The 18,905-nt window shown below is 41.2% G+C and overlaps 1 protein-coding gene across 13 annotated transcripts in view; it reads left to right on the forward strand.

Moving 5' to 3' along the window:
* slmapa (sarcolemma associated protein a) overlaps nucleotides 1–18,905 on the forward strand; it is a 145,269-nt gene that overhangs the window by 95,569 nt on the left and 30,795 nt on the right. For 10 of the 13 annotated variants that reach the window (XM_046338320.1, XM_046338315.1, XM_046338337.1 and 7 more), the window contains 3 exons: nucleotides 511–594; nucleotides 4,909–4,968; nucleotides 14,957–15,157. In XM_046338320.1, the coding sequence (XP_046194276.1) occupies nucleotides 511–594; nucleotides 4,909–4,968; nucleotides 14,957–15,157 (345 nt within the window). The remainder of the gene's footprint in view (nucleotides 1–510; nucleotides 595–4,908; nucleotides 4,969–14,956; nucleotides 15,158–18,905) is intronic. The other 3 variants (XM_046338316.1, XM_046338325.1, XM_046338343.1) reach the window with 1 other exon arrangement.

The following is an 18,905-nucleotide window of genomic DNA, read 5'->3' on the forward strand; positions in this document are numbered from 1 at the left end:
CATACCCCCTGGCAGGCAGGCAGATAGATGACCTCACCTTATACCCCCTGGCAGGCAGGCAGATAGATGATCTCACCTCATACTCCCTGGCAGGCAGATAGATGACCTCACCTCATACCCCCTGGCAGGCAGGCAGATAGATGACCTCACCTCATACCCCCTGGCAGGCAGGCAGATGGATGATCTCACCTCATACCCCCTGGCAGGCAGATAGATGACCCCACCTCATACCCCCTGGCAGGCAGATAGATGACCCCACCTCATACCCCCTGGCAGGCAGATAGATGACCCCACCTCATACCCCCCGGCAGGCAGATAGATGACTATGGATGGATGGAAACAAGGGGAGCAAGCCAACTGAAGCAACATGGGGGGGGGGGGGGTCGTGTCATGTGTACTGTTTCAATATTGCTTATTGACTTAAACCTACTTGACATTCTGTTACAGTTGATCTCATGTGGTTTTATTAGTTTGGTAGTTCTGTTGTAAGTGGTCTGTCCCTCTGTCCAGTAGAAAACCTAGTGGATGCTAAGGAGTCGGACATGTCAGATACACTAAGTCCCAGCAAAGATCGCAGCAGTGACGACACGTCAGGTAAAACACCTTTTATTATATTAATGACGACACGTCAGGTAAAACACCTTTTATTATATTAATGACGACACGTCAGGTAAAACACCTTTTATTATATTAATGACGACACGTCAGGTAAAACACCTTTTATTATATTAATGACAACACGTCAGGTAAAACACCTTTTATTATATTAATCACGACACGTCAGGTAAAACACCTTTTATTATATTAATGACAACACGTCAGGTAAAACACCTTTTATTATATTAATGACCTCACGTCAGGTAAAACACCTTTTATTATATTAATGACAACACGTCAGGTAAAACACCTTTTATTATATTAATGACAACACGTCAGGTAAAACACCTTTTATTATATTAATGACAACACGTCAGGTAAAACACCTTTTATTATATTAATGACAACACGTCAGGTAAAACACCTTTTATTATATTAATGACGACACGTCAGGTAAAACACCTTTTATTATATTAATGACGACACGTCAGGTAAAACACCTTTTATTATATTAATGACCTCACGTCAGGTAAAACACCTTTTATTATATTAATGACGACACGTCAGGTAAAACACCTTTTATTATATTAATGACGACACGTCAGGTAAAACACCTTTTATTATATTAATGACCACACGTCAGGTAAAACACCTTTTATTATATTAATGACGACACGTCAGGTAAAACACCTTTTATTATATTAATCACCACACGTCAGGTAAAACACCTTTTATTATATTAATGACAACACGTCAGGTAAAACACCTTTTATTATATTAATGACAGACACGTCAGGTAAAACACCTTTTATTATATTAATCACGACACGTCAGGTAAAACACCTTTTATTATATTAATGACAGGCACGTCAGGTAAAACACCTTTTATTATATTAATGACGACACGTCAGGTAAAACACCTTTTATTATATTAATGACGACACGTCAGGTAAAACACCTTTTATTATATTAATGACAACACGTCAGGTAAAACACCTTTTATTATATTAATGACAACACGTCAGGTAAAACACCTTTTATTATATTAATGATGACACGTCAGGTAAAACACCTTTTATTATATTAATGATGACCGTCAGGTAAAACACCTTTTATTATATTAATGACGACCGTCAGGTAAAACACCTTTTATTATATTAATGACGACACGTCAGGTAAAACACCTTTTATTATATTAATGACGACACGTCAGGTAAAACACCTTTTATTATATTAATGACGACACCTCAGGTAAAACACCTTTTATTATATTAATGACGACACGTCAGGTAAAACACCTTTTATTATATTAATGACCTCACGTCAGGTAAAACACCTTTTATTATATTAATCACACACGTCAGGTAAAACACCTTTTATTATATTAATCACGACACGTCAGGTAAAACACCTTTTATTATATTAATGACAACACGTCAGGTAAAACACCTTTTATTATATTAATGACAACACGTCAGGTAAAACACCTTTTATTATATTAATGACAACACGTCAGGTAAAACACCTTTTATTATATTAATGACAACACGTCAGGTAAAACACCTTTTATTATATTAATGACAACACGTCAGGTAAAACACCTTTTATTATATTAATGACGACACGTCAGGTAAAACACCTTTTATTATATTAATGACAGGCAGATCAGGTAAAACACCTTTTATTATATTAATGACAACACGTCAGGTAAAACACCTTTTATTATATTAATGACAACACGTCAGGTAAAACACCTTTTATTATATTAATGACAACACGTCAGGTAAAACACCTTTTATTATATTAATGACAACACGTCAGGTAAAACACCTTTTATTATATTAATGACAACACGTCAGGTAAAACACCTTTTATTATATTAATGACAACACGTCAGGTAAAACACCTTTTATTATATTAATCATGACACGGAGGTAAAACACCTTTTATTATATTAATGACAACACGTCAGGTAAAACACCTTTTATTATATTAATGACAACACGTCAGGTAAAACACCTTTTATTATATTAATCTCATGTCAGGTAAAACACCTTTTATTATATTAATGACAACACGTCAGGTAAAACACCTTTTATTATATTAATGACGGACATGTCAGGTAAAACACCTTTTATTATATTAATGACAACACGTCAGGTAAAACACCTTTTATTATATTAATGACAACACGTCAGGTAAAACACCTTTTATTATATTAATGACAACACGTCAGGTAAAACACCTTTTATTATATTAATGACAACACGTCAGGTAAAACACCTTTTATTATATTAATGACGACACGTCAGGTAAAACACCTTTTATTATATTAATGACGACACGTCAGGTAAAACACCTTTTATTATATTAATGACACACGTCAGGTAAAACACCTTTTATTATATTAATGACGACACGTCAGGTAAAACACCTTTTATTATATTAATGACGACACGTCAGGTAAAACACCTTTTATTATATTAATGACGACACGTCAGGTAAAACACCTTTTATTATATTAATGACGACACGTCAGGTAAAACACCTTTTATTATATTAATCACGACACGTCAGGTAAAACACCTTTTATTATATTAATGACGACACGTCAGGTAAAACACCTTTTATTATATTAATGACAACACGTCAGGTAAAACACCTTTTATTATATTAATCACGACACGTCAGGTAAAACACCTTTTATTATATTAATGACAACACGTCAGGTAAAACACCTTTTATTATATTAATGACAACACGTCAGGTAAAACACCTTTTATTATATTAATGACAACACGTCAGGTAAAACACCTTTTATTATATTAATGACAACACGTCAGGTAAAACACCTTTTATTATATTAATGACGACACGTCAGGTAAAACACCTTTTATTATATTAATGACAACACGTCAGGTAAAACACCTTTTATTATATTAATGACGACACGTCAGGTAAAACACCTTTTATTATATTAATGACGACACGTCAGGTAAAACACCTTTTATTATATTAATGACGACACGTCAGGTAAAACACCTTTTATTATATTAATGACGACACGTCAGGTAAAACACCTTTTATTATATTAATGACGACACGTCAGGTAAAACACCTTTTATTATATTAATGACAACACGTCAGGTAAAACACCTTTTATTATATTAATGACAACACGTCAGGTAAAACACCTTTTATTATATTAATGACAACACGTCAGGTAAAACACCTTTTATTATATTAATCACAACACGTCAGGTAAAACACCTTTTATTATATTAATCACAACACGTCAGGTAAAACACCTTTTATTATATTAATGACAACACGTCAGGTAAAACACCTTTTATTATATTAATGACAACACGTCAGGTAAAACACCTTTTATTATATTAATGACGACACGTCAGGTAAAACACCTTTTATTATATTAATGACGACACGTCAGGTAAAACACCTTTTATTATATTAATCACGACACGTCAGGTAAAACACCTTTTATTATATTAATGACAACACGTCAGGTAAAACACCTTTTATTATATTAATGACGACACGTCAGGTAAAACACCTTTTATTATATTAATGACGACACGTCAGGTAAAACACCTTTTATTATATTAATGACAACACGTCAGGTAAAACACCTTTTATTATATTAATGACAACACGTCAGGTAAAACACCTTTTATTATATTAATGACAACACGTCAGGTAAAACACCTTTTATTATATTAATGACAACACGTCAGGTAAAACACCTTTTATTATATTAATGACAACACGTCAGGTAAAACACCTTTTATTATATTAATGACAACACGTCAGGTAAAACACCTTTTATTATATTAATGACAACACGTCAGGTAAAACACCTTTTATTATATTAATGACGACACGTCAGGTAAAACACCTTTTATTATATTAATGACGACACGTCAGGTAAAACACCTTTTATTATATTAACAAGACTAGATTTATTTGTGAATTTTTAATGATCTAACTATTTCTAAGGTATGTTGATATTTTTTTTAAATTACTGTTTGTGACTTTTTATATTCATTCATAACGTCAACCAGTCTTCACTATGTTTATAAGATGGTAACCAATGTAAAAAAACAAAAAAAAGTTTTTATGTTAATCTTTTCTAACACGGACATAATCGGCATGGCTTGCTCATGAATCTCTATCCCGAGCAGAACCACAGGATGGCTATTGATTTCGTTTGTCACTCAATGCCTCTCTGGCTGTTTGGCCTGGTCCCAGCTCACTGTTCCTCTTCTCTTTCTGTTCTCTCTCTCTGTGTAGACGGAAACATGGATGATCATGAGCTGAACGAGCCACAGAACAGGGTCGCCCTGCTCAAAGGTAATACATATTTATATATATGAATATAAATTTACTTCTCCATGTTGGTTAAGACTTGTTTATTATGTGGTTGACATCAAATCTTGTGGAGGCAACAGTGGGTCACTTCAACAGTGGGTCACTTCAACAGTGGGTCACTTCAACAGTGGGTCACTTCAACAGTGGGTCACTTCAACAGTGGGTCACTTCAACAGTGGGTCACTTCAACAGTGGGTCACTTCAACAGTGGGTCACTTCAACAGTGGGTCACTTCAACAGTGGGTCACTGCCAGTGATGGGGATGTTGTACGTTGAACATTTTGATTAGATAAGTTCTGTACTGGTAAAGCAGAGTACCGTAAACCGGGGTATTTGGAAATGGCCACGTTTTTTAATTTTTTTTATACTGTCAATACGGTCTTCAAAAATGTTAATATTTGTAGCTTATATTTAAGTAAATACCTGCAGTCTAAGTTATGTGTGCTATACTTTAGGATATAAAGCAGATTTGCATTTCTTTTAACCTATTTTTCATGATGAAGCTTACCGGTAGTCCCCAATCACATGTTTGGGGAATCACTGTTGTGCAGCAGGCGCCAGGTGATCTAGTTACAGTAGGGAATTCACTACTAGATGTTTACCCACTGGTTTGCTAACCTAGTAGCTTGTTACCTAGCTCAGTGGTTAGCGTCTTCCAAAATCAAGCTTCTCTTGGTAACAGCAGAGACATCCCGTCCTGAGACAAGAGCCTTGCTGTTTAATATTGGTAGCCTTGCTGTTTAATATTGGTAGCCTTGCTGTTTAATATTGGTAGCCTTGCTGTTTAATATTGGTAGCCTTGCTGTTTAATATTAGTAGCCTTGCTGTTTAATATTGGTAGCCTTGCTGTTTAATATTGGTAGCCTTGCTGTTTAATATTGGTTTTGTTCGTGCAACAAACTGTGTACCATTTCTTTTAGTTGTATAACTTTATGAACTGGGATGTCCTTCCTGCATATGGTTTGTCAGAGACTGTATGTTCGCAAATGCGCTCGTTAGCATTTAGATGGAATTTGCTTGTATTTGTTTAGCATTACTATCCTTCGGATTACTGAGTATCAGTGAGGTTTGAAATTAGCGCCCCTTGTGTTCAGTGCAGTTATTACCAAATGGCACCCTATTCCCTATATAGTGCAGCACTTTTGACCAGAGCCCTATTCCCTATATAGTGCAGCACTTTTGACCAGAGCCCTATTCCCTATATAGTGCAGCACTTTTGACCAGAGCCCTATTACCTATATAGTGCAGCACTTTTGACCAGAGCACTATTCCCTATATAGTGCAGCACTTTTGACCAGAGCCCTATTCCCTATATAGTGCAGCACTTTTGACCAGAGCCCTATTCCCTATATAGTGCAGCACTTTTGACCAGAGCCCTATTGCCTATATAGTGCAGCACTTTTGACCAGAGCACTATTCCCTATATAGTGCAGCACTTTTGACCAGAGCTCTATTCCCTATATAGTGCAGCACTTTTGACCAGAGCCCTATTCTCTATATAGTGCAGCACTTTGACCAGAGCCCTAATTCCCTTTATTCCGCAGCACTTTTGACCAGAGCCCTATTCCCTATATAGTGCAGAACTTTTGACCAGAGCCCTATTCCCTATATAGTGCAGCACTTTTGACCAGAGCCCTATTCCCTACATAGTGCAGCACTTTTGACCAGAGCCCTATGTGGCGGCAGCGTAGCCTAGTGGTTAGAGCGTTGGACTAGTAACCGGAAGGTTGCGAGTTCAAACCCCCGAGCTGACAAGGAACAAATCTGTCGGGGAGAGCTTTGTGGGGAGGGGTCGAGTTGGGGAGAGCTTTGTGGGGAGGGGTCGAGTTGGGGAGAGCTTTGTGGGGAGGGGTCGAGTTGGGGAGAGCTTTGTGGGGAGGGGTCGAGTTGGGGAGAGCTTTGTGGGGAGGGGTCGAGTTGGGGAGAGCTTTGTGGGGAGGGGTCGAGTTGGGGAGAGCTTTGTGGGGGGGGGTCGAGTTAGGGAGAGCTTTGTGGGTGGGGGGGGTCGAGTTAGGGAGAGCTTTGTTTTCTTCCTAACAAAGACCGTAATTAATTTGCCAGCATTTTACATAATTATGACATAACATTGAAGGTTGTGCAATGTAACAGCAATATGTAGACTGATGCCACCCGTTCGATAAAATACGGAACGGTTCCGTATTTCGCTGAAAGAATCAACATTTTGATTGCGATATGATAGTTTCCGGTTTTGACCTTATTAACGACCAGAGGCTCGTATGTGTGTTTATTTATTATAATGAAGTCTGATTTGATAGAGCAGTCTGAGCGGTGATAAGCAGCAGCAGGCTCGTAAGCATTCAATCAAACAGCACTTTCCTGCATTTGCCAGCAGCTCTCAGCAATGTTTGAGGCACAGCGCTGTTTATGACTTCAAGCCTATCATCTCCCGAGATTAGACTGGCAATACTATAGTGAACATCCAATAGTCAAAGGCCTATGAAATACAAATGGTATAGAGAGAAATAGTCCTATAATAACTACAACCTAAAACTTCTTACCTGGTAATATTGAAGACTCATGTTAAAAGGAACCACCAGCTTCCATATGTTCTCATGTTCTAAGCAGGGAACTTAAACGTTAGCTTTCTTACATGGCACATATTGCACTTTTACTCTATTCTCCAACACTGTGTTTTTGCATTTAATATACCTTCAGTATCAACAGGTGTCACCTTGTGCTAGAATAGATGATGTACCTGCAGTATCTACAGGTGTCATCTTGTGCTAGAAAAGATGATGTACCAACAGGTGTCACCTTGTGCTAGAATAGATTATGTACCTGCAGTATCAACAGGTGTCACCTTGTGCTAGAATAGATTATGTACCAACAGGTGTCACCTTGTGCTAGAATAGATTATGTACCTTCAGTATCAACAGGTGTCACCTTGTGCTAGAATAGATTATGTACCTTCAGTATCAACAGGTGTCACCTTGTGCTAGAATAGATTATGATGTCACCTTGTGCTAGAATAGATTATGTACCTGCAGTATCAACAGGTGTCACCTTGTGCTAGAATAGATTATGTACCTTCAGTATCAACAGGTGTCACCTTGTGCTAGAATAGATGATGTACCTGCAGTATCTACAGGTGTCACCTTGTGCTAGAATAGATTATGTACCTGCAGTATCAACAGGTGTCACCTTGTGCTAGAATAGATTATGTACCAACAGGTGTCACCTTGTGCTAGAATAGATTATGTACCTGCAGTATCTACAGGTGTCACCTTGTGCTAGAATAGATTATGTACCTGCAGTATCTACAGGTGTCACCTTGTGCTAGAATAGATGATGTACCTGCAGTATCTACAGGTGTCACCTTGTGCTAGAATAGATTATGTACCTCAATCTAGGTGTCACCTTGTGCTAGAATAGATTATGTACCTGCAGTATCAACAGGTGTCACCTTGTGCTAGAATAGATGATGTACCTGCAGTATCAACAGGTGTCACCTTGTGCTAGAATAGATTATGTACCTTCAGTATCTACAGGTGTCACCTTGTGCTAGAATAGATGATGTACCTTCAGTATCAACAGGTGTTGCATGTGTTTCCCTGCACACATCTCTGTAGTCCTGCAGCTGTCCCAGTTAAAACACTGTAGAAGAGCTAGACTGTTGTGGTCCCTGGGCACGTTGTTGGAATGGAAACCAATTAACAACCAATTAGTCAGAAGAACGGGAGGGATCTCGCACAGCATAGATGTCATCTAGTAGCTGTTGCCAAGGCAGCAGCTACTCTTCCTGGGGTCCAAACACATTAAGGCATATATAAGGCATATATTACAGTCTCGAATCTTCCTGGGTATTAAGCTACATGCTTGGCACACCTTTATTTGGGGAGTTTCTCCTGTTCTTCTCTGCAGATCCTCTCAACCTCTGTCAGGTTGGATGGGGAACGTCACTGCACAGCTATTTTCAGGTCTCTCCAGAGATGTTTGATCGGGTTCAAGTCCGGGCTCTGGCTGGGTCACTCAAGGACATTCAGAGACTTGTCCCGAAGCCACTCCTGTATTGTCTTGGCTGTGTACTTTGTGTCGTCCTGTTGGAAGGTGAACCTTCGCCCCAGTCTGAGGTCCTGAGGGCCCTGGAGCAGGTTTTCATGAAGGATCTCTGTACTTTGCTCCATTCATCTTTCTCTCGATCCTGACTCGTCTCCCAGCCCCTGACGCTGAAAAACATCCCCACAGCATGATGCTGCCACCACCATGCTTCACCGTAGAGATAGTGCCAGGTTTCCTTCCTCCAGACGTGACGGTTGGCATTCAGGCCAAAGAGTTCAATCTTGGTTTCATCAGACCAGATAATATTTTTTCTCATGGTGTGATAGTTTGCCAAAGGCACCTAAAGACTAAGCCTGCTGTCATGTGCCTTTTACTGAGGAGTGGCTTCTGTCTGGCCACTCTACCATAAAGGCCTGATTGGTGGAGTGCTGCAGATATTTTGGTCCTTCTGGAAGGTTCTCCCATCTCCACAGAGGAACTCTAGAGCTCTGTCAGAGTGACCATTGGGTTCTTGGTCACCTTCCTGACCAAGGTCCTTCTGCCCGATTGCTCAGTTTGGCTGGGCGGCCAGCTCTTGGAAAAGTCTTGGCTGTTCAAAACTTCAGGTTAAGAATGATGGTCACTGTGTTCTTGGGGACCTTCAATGCTGCAGAAATGTGTTGGTACCCTTCCCCAGATCTGTGCCTCGACACAATCCTGTCTCAAAGCTGTATAGAAAATTCCCTTGACCTCATGGTTTGGTTTCTGCTCTGACATGCACTGTCAACTGTGGGACCTTATATAGACAGGTGTGTGCCTTTCCAAATCATGTCCAATCAATTGAATTGACCAGAGGTGGACTCCAATCCAGTTGTAGAAACATCTCAACGTTGATCAATGGAAACTGGATGCACCTGAGCTCAATTTCGAGTGTCATAGCACAAGGTCTGAATACTAATGTTAATATGTTTTTGCTGTGTCATTGTGGGGTATTGTAGGGGCAGAAAATGTCTGAGTTTAGAATGAGGCTGTAACGTAACAACATGTGGAAGAATTCTAGGAGTCTGAATACTTTTAGAATGCACTCTACATACTATCTTGCCGAAAACGTGTGTGTGTGTGTGTGTGTGTGTGTGTGTGTGTGTGTGTGTGTGTGTGTGTGTGTGTGTGTGTGTGTGTGTGTGTGTGTGTGTGTGTGTGTGTGTGTGTGTGTGTGTGTGACACTGTGTGTGACACTGTGTGTGTGTGACACTGTGTGTGTGTGACACTGTGTGTGTGTGACACTGTGTGTGTGTGACACTGTGTGTGTGTGTGACACTGTGTGTGTGTGTGACACTGTGTGTGTGTGTGTGTGACACTGTGTGTGTGTGTGACTGTGAGACTGTGTTTACTCTGATCCCTCTAATTGTCTCTGTAATATCCCCGCCGGAACAGAAGCCCTGGCAGCGGTCTGTCGGTCATTACATTCATCATCACACTGAACACCTGTTTTTAGTCTGTCTGCTACCACCAAGGTCAACTGATGACTTCATCAGGATCGTGTTATCAACTCCATGTTGATAAGTCTGGCTTTTAATGGCAGGGTTAACCTTGGTCTCTGTTCCCAGGACTGTTTGGTGTTCAGTCAGTCTGCCAACTCTACTGCTTTCAGATCCATCGTATATCTCAACTGCTTTCATTATGAGAGACAGACTGACAGACCAGAAACCGTGGATAGACGGCGGTATTCGCTCAACTGAAAGCGCAAACCACTGCATTTAACCATGACAAGGTGACTGGGAATATGGCCGAAATACAAACAGTTATTCCCTCCGTAAGGCAATCAGACAGGCAGAACGTCAGTACTGAGACAAAGTGGAGTATCAATTCAAAGGCTCAGACACCATGTGGTAGGGTCTATAGACAATCATGGATTACGAAGGGAAAACCAGCCACGTCACGGACACCGACGGGACCCTGACGCGGAAAAACACAGTGCCACCGACACGGCCTGCTACCGAGGACTGTTGGCATTCCTGCTCCGTGGCCGACGTAAGACATTTAAGCGTGTTAACCCTCGCTACCGGCCCAGATGGCATCCCGAGCCTCGTTCTATAATATATAATATATGCCATTTAGCAGACGCTTTTATCCAAAGCGACTTACAGTCATGTGTGCATACATTCTACGAAAAGCTTGAAGTTCCTCGGCGTTCCTCGGCGTTCTAATGTGTTTGCGGACATCGTCAATCGCTCCCTATTCCAGTCTGTTGTCCCAACTTAATTCACAATGGCCACCATTGTTCCTGTACCCAAGAAAGCAAAGGTAACTGAACTAAATGACTATCGCCCCGTAGCACTAACTTCTGTCGTCATGAAGTGCTTTGACAGTCAAGTTAAGGATCGTATCACCTCCACCCTACCTGACACCCTAGACCCACTGCAATTTGCTTACCGACCCAATAGGTCGACAGATGACGCAATCACAACCACACTGCACACTGCCCTATCCCATATGGACAAGAGGAATACCTATTTAAGAATGCTGTTCTTTGACTACAGCTCAGCATTCAACACCATTGTACCCTCCAAGCTCATCATTAAGCTCTGGGTCCTGGGTCTGAACCTCCACTGATACTCACTGGGGCCCCACAAGGGTGCATGCTGAGCCCCATCTTGTACTCCGTGTTCACCCATGACTGTGCAGACGACAATAGTAGTAGGCCTGATTACCAACAATGACGAGACCGCCTACAGGGAGCAGGTGAGGGCCCTCGGGAGTGTGGTGTCAGGAAAATAACCTGTCACTCAACATCCACAAAACAAAGGAGCTGATCATGGACAGGAAACAGGAGAGGGAGCACCCCCATATCCACATCGACGGGACCGCAGTGGAGAAGGTGGAAAGCTTGAAGTTCCTCGGCGTACACATCACTGACGGGGGTAGGGAGAGAGAGGCATGGTGTGACTGAACCCCACTAGAGGGAACTGTTGAGACAGTAATAAAGGTTGGTTGGAGGGAGGGAGGGAGGGTAGAGAGAGAGAGAGAGAGGCATGGTGTGACTGAACCCCACTAGAGGGAACTGTTGAGACAGTGATAAAGGTTGGAGGGAGGGAGGGAGGGAGGGAGGGAGGGAGGGAGGGAGGGAGGGAGGGAGGGAGGGAGGGAGGGAGGGAGGGAGGGAGGGAGGGAGGGAGGGAGGGAGAGAAAGAGCGAGAGAGAGAGGCATGGTGTGACTGAACCCCACTAGAGGGAACTGTTGAGACAGTAATAAAGGTTGGTTGGTTGGTTGGTTGGTACTGTTTAACTTCATCCACTGAATCCTGTATTTATTTATATGACACATGGAAGAATATTACAACTTAATCAATCCTGGAGGGAGGGAGGGAGGGAGGGAGGGAGGGAGGGAGGGAGGGAGGGAGGGAGGGAGGGTAGAGAGAGAGAGAAAGAGCGAGAGAGAGAGGCATGGTGTGACTGAACCCCACTAGAGGGAACTGTTGAGACAGTAATAAAGGTTGGTTGGTTGGTTGGTTGGTACTGTTTAACTTCATCCACTGAATCCTGTATTTATTTATATGACACATGGAAGAATATTACAACTTAATCAATCCTGGATGGAGAGAGGATGGAGGGTTGGAGGGAGGGAGGGAGGGTTGGAGGAAGGGAGGGAGGTTTGGAGAGGAAGGGAGAGAGAGGGGAAGGAAGGAAGGGAGGGAGGGAAGGGTAGATTCTCATTTCATCATAGATATGTAATGGCCATATGTGTTAGTCACTGTAAAGTAAATACTCTCCTTGGTCACCATCTGACACGCACCAGTCTGGAGGGTGAAGTCACAAGCTCTGCTGATTGGCTGCTGCATAGCAACCTAGTGGTGCCAAAAGCCCAGGTCTGCCCTAGAAATGTCCATTACAATTCCCAGAACGGCCAAACTTGACACTTTTGCTCTCTAAAATATCTTTATTATGAAAAAGTTGTTTCCCCCGCGGTGAATTATTTGGAGGTTTGCTAAAATATAAATTATATTGAATCCAATAGTGATGCTTTCTGACAAGAACATGGCATGACACAAGATGGCAGCTCCATGAACCTCTCAGGCCGGAGGAAAACGTCGACCCATGATCCTTTGGAGATTATTCATGGTGCCTTTCAGCAATATGGCACCCTTCAAATTCAAAAAGTTCCCCGGGCTTGGTGCGCCATCTGGAGTTCACGGGGATGACGTCAGCGCCTTCACCAACGGAGAGATCAGCAGATATTAACAGCGTCATGACATCAGTGTTAAACGCCTGGTGTGTGATCTGTGATGTGAGATGGTTGGCTTGTGGTCCTCCCTGCCCCCCCCCCCCCCCAGACCACATCATCCCCAAAGGACCTTCACACTCCAAGACTCTCAAACACACAACCCTTCAGCAGTCATTACGCCAGACAGAGTCCTGGTCTGAAGGAGGGGGGCAGCCCTGATGCGGTTAGAACTAGGGGGGGGCCTGACACGGCTAGGTGGGGGGCCCTGATGCGGTTAGAACTAGGGGGGCCCTGACACGGCTAGGTGGGGGGGGGGGCCTGATGCGGTTAGGGCTAGGTGGGGGGTGCACTCTGACGCGGTTAGGGCTAGGTGGGGGGGGGCTGATGCGGTTAGGGCTAGGTGGGGGGGGCTGATGCGGTTAGGGCTAGGTGGGGGTGGAATCTGACGCGGTTAGGGCTAGGTGGGGGGGGCTGATGCGGTTAGGGCTAGTTGGGGGGGGCTGATGCGGTTAGGGCTAGGTGGGGGGGGGGGGCTGATGCGGTTAGGGCTAGTTGGGGGGGGGGGGCTGATGCGGTTAGGGCTAGGTGGGGGGGGCTGATGCGGTTAGGTTCAGAGTTCAACACAATTACTTCTGAAATACTCTCACGCTGTCTGTTGTACTACTGTAGAAACAACACTTCTTCTTTCAGTGATCCCTAAACTATATGGGACCACATGCATCAATGTTCAAATGGGGACCGTCTCCCCTTCCAGGGCTGACTGCATTAGTAGGTTCTGTCCCAAATGGCACTCCGTTCCCCTATGTAGTGCACTGCGTGTTGACCAGAGCACTATTGGCCCTGGTCAAAAGTAGTGCACTATATATAGGGGAATGGGGGGGGGTCCCATTGGGGCCGCAGACTAGGACTGTCGTCTGGTAGTGATTAGTGACTGAGGTATTTGGTGGTTAACTTGGCTACCAGATCCATTCCCTCATCGTCACTTTGTCAGTTTAGTTACATCATTAGAACGTGTAAGTTCAATAGTCTGCTGTTGATTTTCAAACCGGCCTGGACTCCATTACTCCGTAGAATCCGTGTGTTAGTCTGCTGCTTGTGGGAGATGTGAGTGTTCTGTAATTTCATCTTTAGTCTAGGGGGGTTGCTGGGATGATAAACCAAAAATTACAGACACGGACATTGACCTCTTACTGAAGCGTTTAGCTTAGGTTGGTCATTTCGGGTGATTTTTGCAACACAAACACATTCCTGCAGATCGGTATTACCCGAATGTGCCCACAAGGGACGCTATTTCAACAGGGATCTTGATCCAGGAAGGGATGGAATGTCTCTGCTGTAACCATTGAAGTTTGATCTTGACACTGAGCCACTTAGCCACTTAGCTAGCAAGTTAGCAAACCAAATGTAGAGCTGGACTCCTGAGCTGGATATCATTTTATTTGACACCTCTTAGATTTCTTGTTGTTATAAGCGGTGGCGTAACACGGACCCCCCCCAGCCGCCCACAGGGCTGATTTTTTTTTTTTATGGAACCATTCAACGTCTTGAAATGAAGTACATTCACCTTAAGATTGTAGAGTGTGTAAGTCAAACTTGTGTATGTCCCAGTCTGTCCCTGTGTCTAACTACCTTGTCCTCTCTCCAGACGAGCTCCGTCGGGCCAACCTGGAGTCTGGGTTGGTGTCTTACTCTGTGTTGTCCACTATGTGTCCCTGTCTAACTGTCCCCTCTGTCCACTCCTCTCTTCAGATGAGCTCAGTCGCGCCAACCTGGAGCCCGGGGACACAGAGCAGGTGATTAACCACCTCCACAGAGAGCTGCTGGAGGCCCAGGACTTGGCCAACACAGGCAAGCAGAAGTGTCTGCAGCTCCAGGCCTTACTGGAGGACGAGAGGAGGAGTAACAGGCAGCAGACTGAGGAGTCAGCCAAGCAGATCCAGTACCTACAGAGTGAGTATAGTACCGATCAGTACCTACAGACTGAGGAGTCAGCCAAGCAGATCCAGTACCTACAGAGTGAGTATAGTACATTAGATTATAGTACCGATCAGTACCTACAGAGTGAGTATAGTACCGATCAGTACCTACAGAGTGAGTGTAGTACCGATCAGTACATTAGAGTGTAGTGCAGATCAGTACATTAGAGTGTAGTACAGATCAGTACCTACAGAGTGTAGTACAGATCAGTACATTAGAGTGTAGTACAGATCAGTACCTACAGAGTGTAGTACAGATCAGTACATTAGAGTGTAGTACAGATCAGTACATTAGAGTGTAGTACACATCAGTACATTAGAGTTTAGTACACATCAGTACCTACAGAGTGTAGTACACATCAGTACCTACAGAGTGTAGTACACATCAGTACCTACAGAGTGTAGTACACATCAGTACCTACAGAGTGTAGTACACATCAGTACCTACAGAGTGTAGTACACATCAGTACCTACAGAGTGTAGTACACATCAGTACCTACAGAGTGTAGTACACATCAGTACCTACAGAGTGTAGTACACATCAGTACCTACAGAGTGTAGTACACATCAGTACCTACAGAGTGTAGTACACATCAGTACCTACAGAGTGTAGTACACATCAGTACCTACAGAGTGTAGTACACATCAGTACCTACAGAGTGTAGTACACATCAGTACCTACAGAGTGTAGTACACATCAGTACCTACAGAGTGTAGTACACATCAGTACCTACAGAGTGTAGTACACATCAGTACCTACAGAGTGTAGTACACATCAGTACCTACAGAGTGTAGTACACATCAGTACCTACAGAGTGTAGTACACATCAGTACCTACAGAGTGTAGTACACATCAGTACCTACAGAGTGTAGTACACATCAGTACCTACAGAGTGTAGTACACATCAGTACCTACAGAGTGTAGTACACATCAGTACCTACAGAGTGTAGTACACATCAGTACCTACAGAGTGTAGTACACATCAGTACCTACAGAGTGTAGTACACATCAGTACCTACAGAGTGTAGTACACATCAGTACCTACAGAGTGTAGTACACATCAGTACCTACAGAGTGTAGTACACATCAGTACCTACAGAGTGTAGTACACATCAGTACCTACAGAGTGTAGTACACATCAGTACCTACAGAGTGTAGTACACATCAGTACCTACAGAGTGTAGTACACATCAGTACCTACAGAGTGTAGTACACATCAGTACCTACAGAGTGTACAGACCTAGTACACATCAGTACCTACAGAGTGTAGTACACATCAGTACCTACAGAGTGTAGTACACATCAGTACCTACAGAGTGTAGTACACATCAGTACCTACAGAGTGTAGTACACATCAGTACCTACAGAGTGTAGTACACATCAGTACCTACAGAGTGTAGTACACATCAGTACCTACAGAGTGTAGTACACATCAGTACCTACAGAGTGTAGTACACATCAGTACCTACAGAGTGTAGTACACATCAGTACCTACAGAGTGTAGTACACATCAGTACCTACAGAGTGTAGTACACATCAGTACCTACAGAGTGTAGTACACATCAGTACCTACAGAGTGTAGTACACATCAGTACCTACAGAGTGTAGTACACATCAGTACCTACAGAGTGAGTATAGTACTAATTTAGGGACTGGTTTAGACTTTGGACACCAGGTGGGTGATTCCCCTCTAATCAGGGACTGATTTAGTCTTTGGACACCAGGTGGGTGATTCCCCTCTAATCAGGGACTGATTTAGTCTTTGGACATCAGGTGGGTGATTCCCCTCTAATCAGGGCCTGATTTAGACTTTGGACATCAGGTGGGTGTAATTCATTATCAGGTAGAACAGAAAACCAGCAGGCTCCGGACCTCGTAAGGTCAGAGTTGAATACCCCTGCCACTTTAGACATCAGGGACTGATTTAGATCAATACAGTACCTATCTACATTACTATACCATACATTGCATTACTATACCATACATTACATTACTATACCATACATTACATTACTATACCATACATTACATTACTATACCATACATTACATTACTATACCATGCATTGCATTATCCAACCATACTTTACATTACTATACCATGCATTACATTACTATACCATACATTACATTACTATACCTTACATTACATTACTATACCTTACATTACATTACTATACCATACATTACATTACTATACCATGCATTGCATTATCCAACCATACTTTACATTACTATACCATGCATTACATTACTATACCATACATTACATTACTATACCTTACATTACATTACTATACCTTACATTACATTACTATACCATACATTACATTACATTACTATACCATACATTACATTACTATACCATACATTACATTACTATACCTTACATTACATTACTATACCATACATTACATTACTATACCATACATTACATTACTATACCATACATTACATTACTATACCATGCATTGCATTACTATACCATACATTACATTACTATACCATACATTGCATTACTATACCATACATTACATTACTATACCTTACATTACATTACTATACCATACATTACATTACTATACCATACATTACATTACTATACCATACATTACATTACTATACCATACATTACATTACTATACCATGCATTACATTACTATACCATACATTACATTACTATACCATACATTACTATACCATACATTACTATACCATACATTACATTACTATACCATGCATTACATTACTATACCATGCATTACATTACTATACCATGCATTACATTACTATACCATACATTACATTACTATACCATACATTACATTACTATACCATACATTACATTACTATACCATACATTACATTACTATACCATGCATTACATTACTATACCATGCATTACATTACTATACCATGCATTACATTACTATACCATGCATTACATTACTATACCATGCATTACATTACTATACCATACATTACATTACTATACCATACATTACATTACTATACCATACATTACATTACTATACCATGCATTACATTACTATACCATGCATTACATTACTATACCATACATTACATTACTATACCATACATTACATTACTATACCATGCATTACATTACTATACCATACATTACATTACTATACCATACATTACATTACTATACCATACATTACATTACTATACCATGCATTACATTACTATACCATACATTACATTACTATACCATACATTACATTACTATACATTACATTACTATACCATACATTACATTACTATACCATACATTACATTACTATACCATACATTACATTACTATACCATGCATTACATTACTATACCATACATTACATTACTATACCATACATTACATTACTATACCATGCATTGCATTATCCAACCATACTTTACATTACATTACTATACCATACATTACATTACTATACCATACATTACATTACTATACCATGCATTACATTACTATACCATACATTACATTACTATACCATACATTACATTACTATACCATACATTACATTACTATACCATGCATTACATTACTATACCATACATTACATTACTATACCATACATTACATTACTATACCATACATTACATTACTATACCATGCATTACATTACTATACCATACATTACATTACTATACCATACATTACATTACTATACCATACATTACATTACTATACCATACAT

The sequence above is a fragment of the Oncorhynchus gorbuscha genome, linkage group LG03 (assembly GCF_021184085.1).
Source record: "Oncorhynchus gorbuscha isolate QuinsamMale2020 ecotype Even-year linkage group LG03, OgorEven_v1.0, whole genome shotgun sequence".
NCBI lineage: Eukaryota > Metazoa > Chordata > Actinopteri > Salmoniformes > Salmonidae > Oncorhynchus > Oncorhynchus gorbuscha.